Genomic DNA, 12,754 nt, shown 5'->3' on the forward strand with positions numbered 1-12,754 from the left:
ATGAGAATTACCTTCTATCCAACATTTTCTTCTTTTCCAAAAGATACAGTAGCGAATATAACTGCATATTTTTATTATGCACAAATAATATGCTTTTTATTGATTTACATGGTTGAAAAGAGAAGCTAGCTAATGGTACATTTAAAATTAGTTCTGCTTTCACTGTCAAATACACCAAGTCAGCACATTTATAACTACTTGAACATTATAGGTTTCATCATTCAAATATGCAAATGATGTATTATAAATTAGGTATCACTATGTTACATTAAAGGACTGCTTCAGAACACAGGATTAGACTGAGGAGCTGCTGGCAAAAAGCCTGGAACACAGGTGTTTCGCAAGAGCTCTGAAAGTGGAATTGGCTCTGGGGAAGCTTTGTCACTGATTTTGGCCTACCTTGGGCAACCTACGTGACTGCTTTGGCCGACCTACATGCATGCTTAACTTTATACATGCAAGTAGCTCCAGTGAACCACTGTAAGGCTCCTTGTGCATGTAAAGTTAAACGTGTTTGGAAGGACTGGGACCTTGGTCATCTTTGTTGAAGGTGAACAGGGCTTGTTTAAATAATAGATAAATACAATTCACCCCTATGCAGGAAGCCAGTACAAGATTTTGAGCACCAATTAAACCATCAAAATAGGAATTAAGTGGTGTGTAGACCTTGCGCTGGCTCTTTACATGGGGGAGGAGGATTTCTCTCGATGCAAATGAAATAGGATTCAAATCTCAGTGTCTCAACTGGGAGAGAAATTATTTATACAGACTCACTCGTGTCTCAGATTTTACCTATCACTAAGCAGACAGTGCTTTCATAGTTAGTAAGGGCGCTAACATTATTTGCCCCATCGTTTTCAGGGTCTTTTGGCAGAAGGGACAGTGCCCGCAGCAACTGAACACAAGTGCACACAAAGAGTCTGAAGAACTTTCCAGGAAGAAAAACAACTTGGGGAGCAAAGCTATATCTGGCATGATGATGATAACACTTAAATAATGATAAATGTTTCTTGCATCGTTGCAGCAAAACTCTGGAACCAAAGTAGAGCAAGCTGTGCAGTCTGCTTCAGAGATGGAATTTCTTATCTCTATGGTGTCTATCAGAATGTTGTCTCTCACTACGGCTGCTTGCTCAGCCTCTCCCGAATTAATCTGAAGAGCAGAGTAGCAGGGAGGTGTCTTAAGGCAACTGCTGTCAGATAAGACCAAGTCATTGGAGCCTTCACTACTGGGGTACTGCTCCACTCAATAAAATGAGAAAATAAAGGCAGAGCATATATCAATTAATGTACCTCAGTCCTAATGCCATATACCATTCCTTGTCAATTGACCCAGATGAAGGGTCTATATGGTGCAACTGCTCTGATGCCCCCGACTCTATAATTCACATACGCATATTCCAGCAGGGGTTCCAAAGCAGCAGCAACACTTAGATTGGCAGCCCAGGAACGGTACTGATGGGCAAATAACAAACAGATGTGGATCTCAGGCAAATTACAGTGCCCTACTTATAATTTTGACCGAGAGTAATTACTGGCTTCTTGTACTAAAACAGCTGGTTTGATTATGCTGGGTACCCTTGGAAAACACTGTGTGGGAGCTAGAGCAGTTAAAGTCAGGAGTTCAGGGTTCTATTCTTGGTTCTAATAGGTGGAAGAAGGCCTTTTTTTTTTTGCCTGGCTGGGCACAATTTTTTTAAAAGGGTTTTCTTATTTCTGATAGATCTGCTGATCACCTTCTCTCTGAAGAGACTTCATCATAATCCCTACTTTTATTGTACCAAAGTAGGTGCCAGAAATTAGAATGTGTCAGCATAGACTAGTGGACAGCGCACTGGACTAGAGCTCAGAAAACATAGGTTCTATTCCTGGCTCTACTATTAGTCTGCTGGATGACCTAGGGTGATTTCACCTCTCCGTGCCTTGGTTTCCCTGTCTGTAAAATGGGGATGATGATACTGACCTTCTTTGTCAAGTACTCTGAGATCTACTGATGAAAAGAAATGGGCACTGTTGTTATCAGTATTTAAGAGTGGTGTCTTGCCTGTTGTGAGGAGAAAGGTGGACAATGTTCTGGGATAGTGATAGACTTAAGGAGCTCAATTTATAAACCTTAACAGGGAGAAAATTAAGAACATAAGAACTGCCATACTGAGTCAGACCAAAGGTCCACTTAGCCCAGTATCCTGTCTTCTGACAATGGCCAGTGCCAGGTGCCCCAAAGGGAATGAACCAGATAATTATCAAGTGATCCATCCCGTCGCCCATTCCCAGCTTCTGGCAATTACAGAGGGGAGGGACACCATCCCTGCCCATCCTGGTTAATAGCCATTGATGGACCTATCCTCCATGAATTTATCCAGTTCTTTTTTGAATCCTGTTATACTTTTAGCCTTCACAACATCCTCTGACAGAGTTCCACAGGTTGACAATGTGTTGTGTGAAGAAATACTTCCTTTTTAAACCTGCTGCCAATTAATTTCTTTTGGTGACCCCTACTTCTTGTGTTATCGGAAGGAGCAAATAACAATTCCTTATTTACTTTCTCCACACCAGTCATGATTTTATCTATCATATCCACCCTTAGTGGCCTCTTTTCCAAGCTGAAAAGTCCCAGTCTTATTAATCTCTCCTCATATAAAAGCTGCTACATACCCCTAATCATTTTTGTTGCTCTTTTCTGTATGTTTTCCAATTCCAATATATCTTTTTTGAGATGGAATGACCACATCTTCACACAGTATTCAAGATGTGGGCATACCAGAGGCAATATGATATTTTCTGTCTTATCTATCCCTTTCCTAATGATTCCCAAGATTCTGTTCACTTTTTTGACTGCTACAGCATATTGAGTAGATGTTTTCCACAATGACTCCAAGATCGCTTTCTTGAGTGGTAACAGCTAATTTAGACCTCATCATTTTATATGTATAGTTGAGATTATGTTCTCCAACGTGCATTACTTTTCATTTATCAACACTGACTTTCATCTGCCATTTTGTTGTCCAATCACCCAGTTTTGTGAGATCCCTTTGTAACTCTTCGCAGTCTGCCTGCGACTTAACTATATTGAGTAATTTTGTATCATCTGCAAATTTTGCCACCTCGCTACTTACCCCCTTTTTCCAGATCATTTATGAATATGTTGAATAGGACTAATCCCAGTACAGACCCCCTGGAGGACACCACTATTTACCTTTCTCCATTCTGAAAACTGACCATTTAATCCTATCCTATGTTTCCTTCCTTTTAACCACTTACAGATCCATAGGAGGACTTTCCCTCTTATCCCATGACAGCTTAATTTGCTTAAGAGCCTTTGGTGAGGGACCTTGTCAAAGGCTTTCTGAAAATCTAAGTACACTATATCCACTGGATCCCCTTTGTCCACATGCTTGTTGACCCCCTCTTAGAATTCTAGTAGGTTGGTGAGGCACGATTTCCCTTTACAAAACCCATGTTGACTCTTCCCCAACAAATCATATTCAGCTATGTGTCTGATAATTCTGTTCTTTACTATAGTTTCAACCAGTTTGCCTGGTACTGAAGTTAGGTTTACTGGCCTATAATTGCTGGGATCGCCTCTAGGTGATTTGATAACAATTTAAGTACCTACACGAAGAACAGAAATTTGACAGAGGGCTCTTCAACTAGCAGACAAGATTATAATAAGATCCAATGGCTGGAATATGAAGCTAGACAAATTCAGACAGGAAATAAGGTGCACATTTTTAATAGGAGGGTAATTAACCATTGAAATAATTTGCCAAGGGCTGTGATGGATTCTCCATCACAGGCAATTTTAAAATCAGGATTGGATGTTTTTCTGAGAGATGCTCTCATTTAAACAGGAACTAATTCAGGGAAGTCCAAAGGCCTGTTTTATACAGGAGGTCAAACTAGATGATCACAGTGGTCCCTTCTGGGCTTAGAATCTATGGAACCTGGTGAGAGGGGGAATTCTTCCTGAAAAGAGTAGAGGGATCTACCTGAAATGGGGAACTCAATGCGGAATGCAGACTTATTTTAAGAGGTGAAGGTTGTTATATAGTGACATCTACTATTGTTATTTACTATTGAAAGGATGCTCTAATATCATGGTGATGATGTCACATCAGAAGATAGATGGATGAGATTAGATAAAATCTTCTAGCACCACTATTATCATCCTGCTTTACTCCAAATGTTTAGCTCTGCTGTTCAATTTGCTCCTGACAGACATGTTACTTATCAGGCTTCCAACAAAGTGCAAATTTCCAAGAAAATCAATTTGTGGTCATTTAAATAGGGAGTGCAAAAAATGTTTACCTGTTTGGGATGCTGTTTCGTAATTCTGCAGCTCAAAAACAGCTGTGTTCTCAAATGAGCATTGGCATGTGTTCCATAACGAAGATTAGGCCCCTATATATATGCTTTTTTTTTTTAATTAGAGGGGTGAATTTAGTATCTGTAAACTGGGTAATGCAGATGCGGTAATGCACAAGCCATTTTTCCTCCAAAATTTGGTTTGTTGAAGAAAAAATTTACTGAAGGTTTTTTGTTTTTTTTAAAAAAAGGATTATACATCTGCAGTAGTCAATATACAGATTTAAATTCTAAGAACAAATTGTATAGGGACAATAACAATATAGGCAAGTTCTGTCTATCTAGCTATGTATTTCTATTTAGCCCATAACTGTAGTAGATGAGCACCTCTCTCAGCCACAATAAAATACAAATAAAAATATAAGCAGGGTCTGAATGAGCTCTCCCCTGGCATCTAGTGTTGAGCTGGGGGAAAAGACTTCAGAAACAGACCATGTTTTTATAGATACACCTACTCCGCCTAGGTGTGCCACATAATGGGACTGCTTTGCCAAAACAATCACTTTTGGCTGGTGTTGGGTTACAAATCACTTTGGTCTTTTGGGTAAGATCGAGTGCGACAGACCTTAACTTTGCCATGCGAGGGTCATTCTATCCCTGGTATATGCTGTCCAATACCAAAACGCTAATATCCCCCTACAACCTGTATGTTACCCCCAATGACACGATAACTGATGCTTCAAACACTTTGTATCGTTTATTTTCAAATATTCTCTAATAAACTTTAATTGAGTGCAGGGGTAATGAAATGTTGCTGTCTTTATTGTACGAGTAAAGGACAGCAGAACTGTGCTTAGCCTGCCCTGATTGAGGGGTCACCCTAAACTGAACCTCACTCACTAAGTAGGGGATAGAGGTGCCAAATCCCAGTGAAGGAGCGAAAGGATTTGGACTCTATCTAAAGAGTTCTAGAAACCATTTGACCTTCCCTACTCCAGTGTTTAAGGACAGAACTAATCAGACTCAATTGAGAGTCATTCCCTCACTCTCACAGATGTTGGGAGACAGGCTAGTCTGTCACTCAGGGGTGTGTAAAAGGCCTCTGATTTTTCACTTTATATTTACCAAGCTATAAAAGATGGTCATTAATAAATGAATAAGTATTCAATACATTTCGGCTAAAACATTATTTCAGTGTTATAATTTCAATGTGGCGCAGTTAATTTATAGTAGGTTGCTGAACAAACTCAAAACTCTTGCTTTTATCATTATACATCTGAGACTAGACTTTGGCTCTATTCAGGACAGTACTTATGCACGTGCTTAACTTTAAGAAGAACATTTGGCCTGCTCCAGGGGCCAGTGAGGAGTAATGGAGACATGCCTGTACCTCATCCTCTCTCCACCTCCTCTGGAAGAGCTTATGCTCCTGACAGCACTAGAGAGAGCACAGGGACTGTGATTCAAGAGGGGGAGAAATACTCTTTGCACCCTCCAAGCCACACAAGAATCAGGTACAATCTAGCCCAGGATTGCCTGTTCTCACCAATTTATCTGAGATCACTTAGAGACCATGTACTACAGCAGTGTGTCATTTCCAATACTGTATTTTTCTCTGCAAACTCAGATTCTTAGTGTTTTGCTAAATCACAGGCTGTTAAAATTTCATCTGTATTCATAAACTAATATTAACATACTTCTCCACACCACCTTCCCAAGCCAGACGTTGCTATCTCTAGAGGTGAAACTTGGCAACAAAAGCAGAAAGTTTCACTATAAAAATAGTTGGTATCACACTGTGAAGATTACTCCAGCTTCCCAATTTAAAAAGTAAGAACAAGTTAGTTTCTGAAATGTTCCTTAAATTGACCACTTCCTTTAAAGTACGTTAAAAAAAAGGGAGGGCAAATTCTGATAAATTCACACCGAGTAGCACCTTGCTCCATGTATAATCCTATTGATATAAATAGGGTTACTCATGGAGTAAGGTATTACTCAATGTAAGGGTATCAGAATCTTGCCCTAAATGTTAAAAGAAATTCAAGTTCTATTTATCATAGAATTATTGAAATGTAGAGCTGGGAGGGACTTCAAGAGGTCATCTAGTCCAGCCACTCACACTGGGATTTAAAGTCCTGACAAATTTGACACTGGTCTCTCACGTGAGATTCTCCCAAACACTTCAGAGAACTGAAGTGTGGGTTGCTCATGGGCATAGGCTTGCCACAGGAGGCACAAGGTTTGAAGCATAGGGACCAACACACGCCCAGCCCCGTGGGTGAAGAGAGCCCCTTGACGATAAGGAAAGTTGGTTCTATCTACCTAACACTATTTACAATATATACACTATAACAGGGGTCAGCAACCTTTCAGAAATGGTGTGCCGAGTCTTCATTTATTCACTCTAATTTAAAGTTTTGCGTGCCAGTCATACATTTTAAAGTTTTTGGAAGGTCTCCTTCTGTAAGTCTATAATATATAACTACTTTACATACAACAATAGTTTAAATAAGGTTTTTAAAATGTTTAAGAAGCTTCATTTAAAATTAAATTAAAATGCAGAGTGCCCCGGACCAGTGGCCAGGACGCAGGCAGTGAGAGTGCCACTGAAAATCAGCCCGCATGTCGCCTTCGGCACGCGTGCCATAGGTTGCCTACCCCTGCACTATAACTATACTTAAGACTAACAAACTATAAAACAGAATAGAACCATGGAGAAGAACGCCTTTCCGAAGCAAGAGGAGATGTTCCAGCAACGATCATACGTGGTAAGAAGGAACTGGGAGGCCATGGGGCCGCCGGCACCCCTTATACCAGCATATAAGTGCATGGCTCCAGGGGGCACTAGAGCCAGCCCAATGGATATCACTGAGGGAAATATCTCCAGCAACGGTGCACACACACCTAACATGGAATGGACATGAGCAAACACTCAAAGAACAACTGATCCTCTTCCTCTTTATAACAACTCTTAACATATTTGAAGCCTGTTATCAGCTCCCACCTCAGTCTTCTTTTCTCAAGACTAAATGTGCTGAGTTTTTTTAACCTTTCCTCATAGGTCAGGTTTTTCAAAACCTTTAATCATTTTTGTTGCTCTCCTCTGGACTCTTTCCAATATGCCTACATCTTTCTTAAAGTGCGATGCCCAGAAACGGATGTACTACTCCAGCTGAGGCCTCACCAGTAGAGCAGGACAGTTACCTCCCGTGTCTTACATATGAAATTCCTGTCAGTATTAGCTTTTTCTGCAGCTACGTCATATTGTTGGCTCACATTCAATTTGTGATCCACTATAACCCCCAGATCCTTTTCAGCAGTAGTTATCCCCATTTTTTATTTGTGCATTTGATTTTTCCTTTCTAAAATGTAGTACTTTGCATTTATCTTTATTGAACTTCATAATGTTGGTTTCAGGCTAATTCTCCAATTTGCCAAGGTCATTCTGAATTTTTTCAAAGAGTGGAATGTTTTTCCACTTTTGAGCAAACTGCAAATGCTTACTACAAAGGGTAATGCTTGATGCTGCATGTAGTCTTATTAAAATCAACAAGCTCTTCCTTTGGTAGTCAGCACTTGCAGATGAATGTCCTTTGTTTGTAAAGCAAATCCAATTGGGGCCATTTTTGCAGTGACACTTTTAGATGCATTTAGTCTAAAATAAAATAAAAACGAAATCTCTCATACTTCTTAAAAAAAACCATATCCAGTCATTTTGAGTACACCTGTATATGTAAGTCCTAATTAAGATACACTTTAATATTACATTTGCCTAAGTGATGGAAGCTAACGTTAAAGCATTCCTGAAACTGAAAGAGATTGAGCCTTACCATTAAATTCAGTTTGTGATTTATTGCCAAAGCTGAATGTTCCAAGGCCTTGAAAACAGATGCGTAGCAGTCACTTAGTTTCGTATACTTGCCAACCAGAGCTATGGAGCATATCTTCAGCAACCTTTCATATCTGACAAAAGCAAGGTTTCTAATTATTATGCTCATACTATGCATTCTAACTAGGGCTGTTGATTAATCACAGTTAACTCACACGATTAACTCAAAAAATTAATCGCAATTAAAAAATAAATTGTAATTAATCGCAGTTTTTAATCACACTTTGAAACAACAGAATAACAACTGAAATTTATTAAATATTTTGAATGTTTTTCTACATTTTCATATCTTACTCCTGGGGGAAAAGACAGTTACCTTTTCCGTAACGGGTGTTCTTCGAGATGTGTTGCTCATGTCTATTCCACAATAGGAATAGTGGAGCATGCACATGCATGCATGCTCACCATGTGCACCGGTGCCAGAAGTTTTTCCCCTAGCACCCGTAGGGGGGAGCACCCCCAGCAATCCCTGGAGTGGCACCTCCATGGCGTGGTATAAGGGACACTGCGTGCTCCTCCCATCCTCAGTTCCTTCTTGCCAGATAACTCTGACAGAGGGGAAGGAGGGTGGGATGTGGAATAGACATGAGCAACACATCTCAAAGAACACCAGTTACGGAAAAGGCAACTATCTTTTGTTCTTCGAGTGATTGCTCATGTGTATTCCACAATAGGTGATTCCAAGTGATTGGAGGTGGGTAGGAGTTCATAAATTCTCAGGATGGAGCACAGCCCTGCCGAACCCGGCGTCCTCCCTGGTCTGGGAGACGATCACATAATGTGAGGTGAATGTGTGAACTGAAGACCATGTGGCAGCCCTGCAAATGTCCTGAATGGGGACATGGGCAAAAAAGGCAGCAGACGAGGCTTGTGCCCTAGTCGAATGTGCCCTCACAATTGATGGTGGAGGGATTCCCGCCAGGTCGTAACAGGTGATCCAGTTGCAGGTGATCCAGTTTGAGAGCCGCTGAGTGGAGATCAGCCGACCCCTCATATGTTCGGCCAAGGTGATGAACAGCCGAGAAGGCTCCTGAATGGCTTAATCCGCTCCAGGTAAAAAGCCAGACCCATCTCACATCCAGCTTGTAGAGGTGGTGCTCCTCGCTGGACGCATGGAGCTTGGGGCAGAGGACCGGCAGGAAAATGTCCTGACCCATGTGGTAGGTGGAGACCACCTTTCGGAGGAACGAAGGATGTGGCCGGAGCTGGACCTTGTCCTTATGGAACACCGTGTATGAGGGCTCGGAAGTCAGGGCCCTGAGACCCGCCTACTTGACATGATTGCCACCAGGAAGCTCACCTTCCATGAAAGGTGCAACCAGGAGCACGTAGCTAGTGTCTCAAACATCAGCCAGGCCAGCACCAAGTTCAGGCCCCACTGCAGGACTGGAGGCCTAACATACGGGAAGAGACGATCCAATCCCTTAAGGACTCTGCCAGACATAGCATGGGAGAATACCATGTGCCCCTGCACCGGTGGGTAGAAGACCAATATGGCCACCAAGTGCACCTTGATGGACGAGGGTGCCAGGCCCTGGGCTCTAAGGTGAAGGAGGTAGTTCAAGATGAGCTGGATTGGGGCAGCCACGGGGGAAACGCCCCGCTCAGCTGCCCACCACAAAAACCGAGACCACTTTGCCTAGTAGGCTCGGCGCATGGAGGGTTGCCTGCTTTCCAAGAGGACACGCAGAACCCCTTCCGAGCACATCCTTTCCTCCCAGCCTAACCATTGAGCAGCCACGCGTAAGATAGAGTGCCGCTACATTGGGGTGGAGGAGGTGGTCCTAGTCCTGGGAGAGCAGGTCTGGGCGGGACAGTGCCGCCAGGCTCGTGAGGGTTCCACATCAATGCTGCCTGGGCAATCAGGAAGACCCAGGCCCTGTCCGTCTTTATCTTTTCCAGGACCTTGACAATCAGCAGGAACAGGGAGAAGGCCTAGAGAAACTGGCCTGACCAGGACAGGAGGAAGGCCTCAGAGATAGCGCCCCGTCTGAGTGCCCCCACAAAAGCGGGAACAGCAACAGTTCTGCCAAGCCACGAACAGGTCCACCTGGGGAGTTCCCCACTCTTGGAAAAGTCTATGCACCACCTCTGGGTGAAGAGGCCACTAATGCTGAGAGGAGAAGTCCCTGCTCAAGTGATCCGCCCACATACAACACTGTCTGCAGGGTTGCCCTGGCAGTGCTACACCCTCCTCCACTAGAGCTTTGAACTCCTTCCTGTCATGCTCCTGGAGGGAGTCCTCAAACTTGGGCAGAAAGCCCCATAGATTGAATTCAGGCCGGCCCAGGAGAGCCTGATGGTTCGCCAACCATAACTGGAAGCTTGAGGACAAATACATTTTTCTCTCAAATGAATCCATCCCCCTTGAATCTTTATTTTTTGGAGTGGGGGCTGGTTGGCCCTGCCGCTCCCTGGGGTTGACCGACTCAACCACCAGGGAGTTAGGAGCAGGGAGGGTGTATAGGTATTCATGTCCTTGGTGGGCACAAAATACTCACATTCCACTCTCTTAGCGATGGGGGCTGATGAGGCTGGGGTTTGCCACAAGGTATTTGAAATTTGTGCCACCCCTTCGTGGAGTGGCAAGGCCACCCTGCCCAGTACCGAGGTGGACAGGACGTTAAAAAGGGAGTCCGAGGGCTCCTCCACCTCCTCTGCATGAAGACTGAGGCTTGATGCCACCCTTTTCAATAGCTCCTGGCGGACTTTAGAGTCCTCTGCAGGAAGGAGGGGCTGTAATTGCCTCCTCAGGGGAGGGCGAGGAGGCAGGCGAGGTACTTTGCGTGTCCACTGGCATTGGAGGATCCACCACCTGGTCACTCTCCAGGCACAGCGCCAAAGCTGCACGTCCCACCGACTCCTTCCTCGGAGGCTGGGAGAGGGGGGCCGACGGCTGTTCCGAGGCTCTGGCCACCGAGCGAGGCCCCACTGGGGGCTGCATCAGGGGCCACAGTGCCCACTGGTACAACTGTGCTGTGGCACCGGCGGAACGGTTCGGTTTCGCTGGCCTGACCCATCGATGGACAACTACGAAGGGAGGCTGGGCTGATATACCTGCCGCTGTTCCTGGACTGGGAGGAGCGGCGGCAGCGGGAACGGTGCTGACCTATGAGACCATGACCCTGATGTGGCAGAATGGCACCGCTGGTAGCAGCTGCTCTGCAATCGGCTCTGGGGAGTGGATCCGCAACAGCAAAGCGACGGCGATTGACACCCAGGGCTGCGGGAGCGGTGCCATGGCAGGGTCCTGGACTGAGACGACAAACGGGAACGGCATCGACGTTCGTGTTGCGACTGGCTACAATAGCCCCTCTGAGACGAGGACCTTCGGCATTATCCGCCTCAGTCCTGCCGGTGTCCGCTCCTCGAGGACACCAACGCAAGGGACGGTCGGTGAGCAACGAACGGTGTTGGGAACCAGTGACCGGTACCGAGTCGGGGGTGCCTGTGGAGATCCCAGTGGCGGCTTGCCTCTGAAGTGCAGGGCCAACATTGGTGGTGCTCCTGGTACCAGCATGGACATAACATCCCAGGCTGCTTGCAGGGCCTCTGGCGTGGAGAGCACCTGGACATCAGGGGAAACCTGCTCCGAATGGGCCGGGCTACTCTGCTTGACCTGAGTCGGAAGCCTAGAGGCCAATGGGGACCGAGGACTGCCCAACATGGGTCTAGCCTCTCCCCCAGTCTTGCTCCGGTGCTGCAGCGGCAAAGGCCTCTTCTAAGCCTTCTTGACATGCCCCGCAGATGGGGAGCAGTGCCGACTGGTAGATGGTGTCAGGGGGTCACCACGCACTGACACCGCAGTACCTGGTGCCGACTCGGAGCGGCATGCCAGAGTCGGGGTCAACGCCGACTCCATCAGGATGGCACGGAGCCTAATGTCTCTCTCTCTCAGTCCGAGGCTTGAACAACTTGCAAATCTTGCAGCAATCACTGAGATGGGTTTCACCTAAACAGCATAAACAGTCCGCGTGCGGACTTAAAACCTGGGGCCCAGGGCATGCCCCCACCTGGGCACACTAACTAAACTAAACTAAAACTAGTCAAACTACTAACTACAGGTACCATACACTGAACGAAGAGTTCTGGGGACGAGCTACAGCAAAGCTGGAGCAGAGCAGTTCCAAAGCACGTTCACTGGTGACAAGAAGGAACTGAGGTCGGGGGAGCGCACAGCTTATACTGCGCCATGGAGTCGCCACTCTAGGGGTCGCTAGGAGCGCTCCCGTACAGGTACTGCTAGGGGAAAAACTTCTGACACCGGTGCATGTGGCAAGCACGCACACGTATTGCGGAATACACATGAGCAATCACTCGAAGAATTATGTGCCACTGCACATGCACAGAATTTATGTCCCCCGCAGATTTCTTTGTTTCCCTGCAGAAAAATGACTTTCTGAGTGGGAAGCAAAGGGAAGCCACAAAAGCGGTCATGAGACCCTTCCCAGCAGTATGTTTCGAGTGCCCAGGGAAGCCGGCAGAGAGGTATATCACTGTGGGGTTGAGGCAGGACTGGGGAAGACGTGGCTGGTTGCTCCTACCCTGCACCGGGCTCAGC

At 45.3% G+C, this 12,754-nt stretch overlaps 1 protein-coding gene across 10 annotated transcripts in view; it reads right to left on the bottom strand.

Annotated features, from left to right (window-relative positions):
* CTPS2 (CTP synthase 2) overlaps positions 1–12,754 on the bottom strand; it is a 153,152-nt gene that overhangs the window by 91,651 nt on the left and 48,747 nt on the right. For all 10 annotated transcript variants that reach the window (XM_039490157.1, XM_039490129.1, XM_039490109.1 and 7 more), the window contains one exon: positions 8,135–8,267. In XM_039490157.1, the coding sequence (XP_039346091.1) occupies positions 8,135–8,267 (133 nt within the window). The remainder of the gene's footprint in view (positions 1–8,134; positions 8,268–12,754) is intronic.

Source organism: Mauremys reevesii, linkage group 1 (assembly GCF_016161935.1).
Source record: "Mauremys reevesii isolate NIE-2019 linkage group 1, ASM1616193v1, whole genome shotgun sequence".
Classification (NCBI taxonomy): Eukaryota; Metazoa; Chordata; order Testudines; family Geoemydidae; genus Mauremys; species Mauremys reevesii.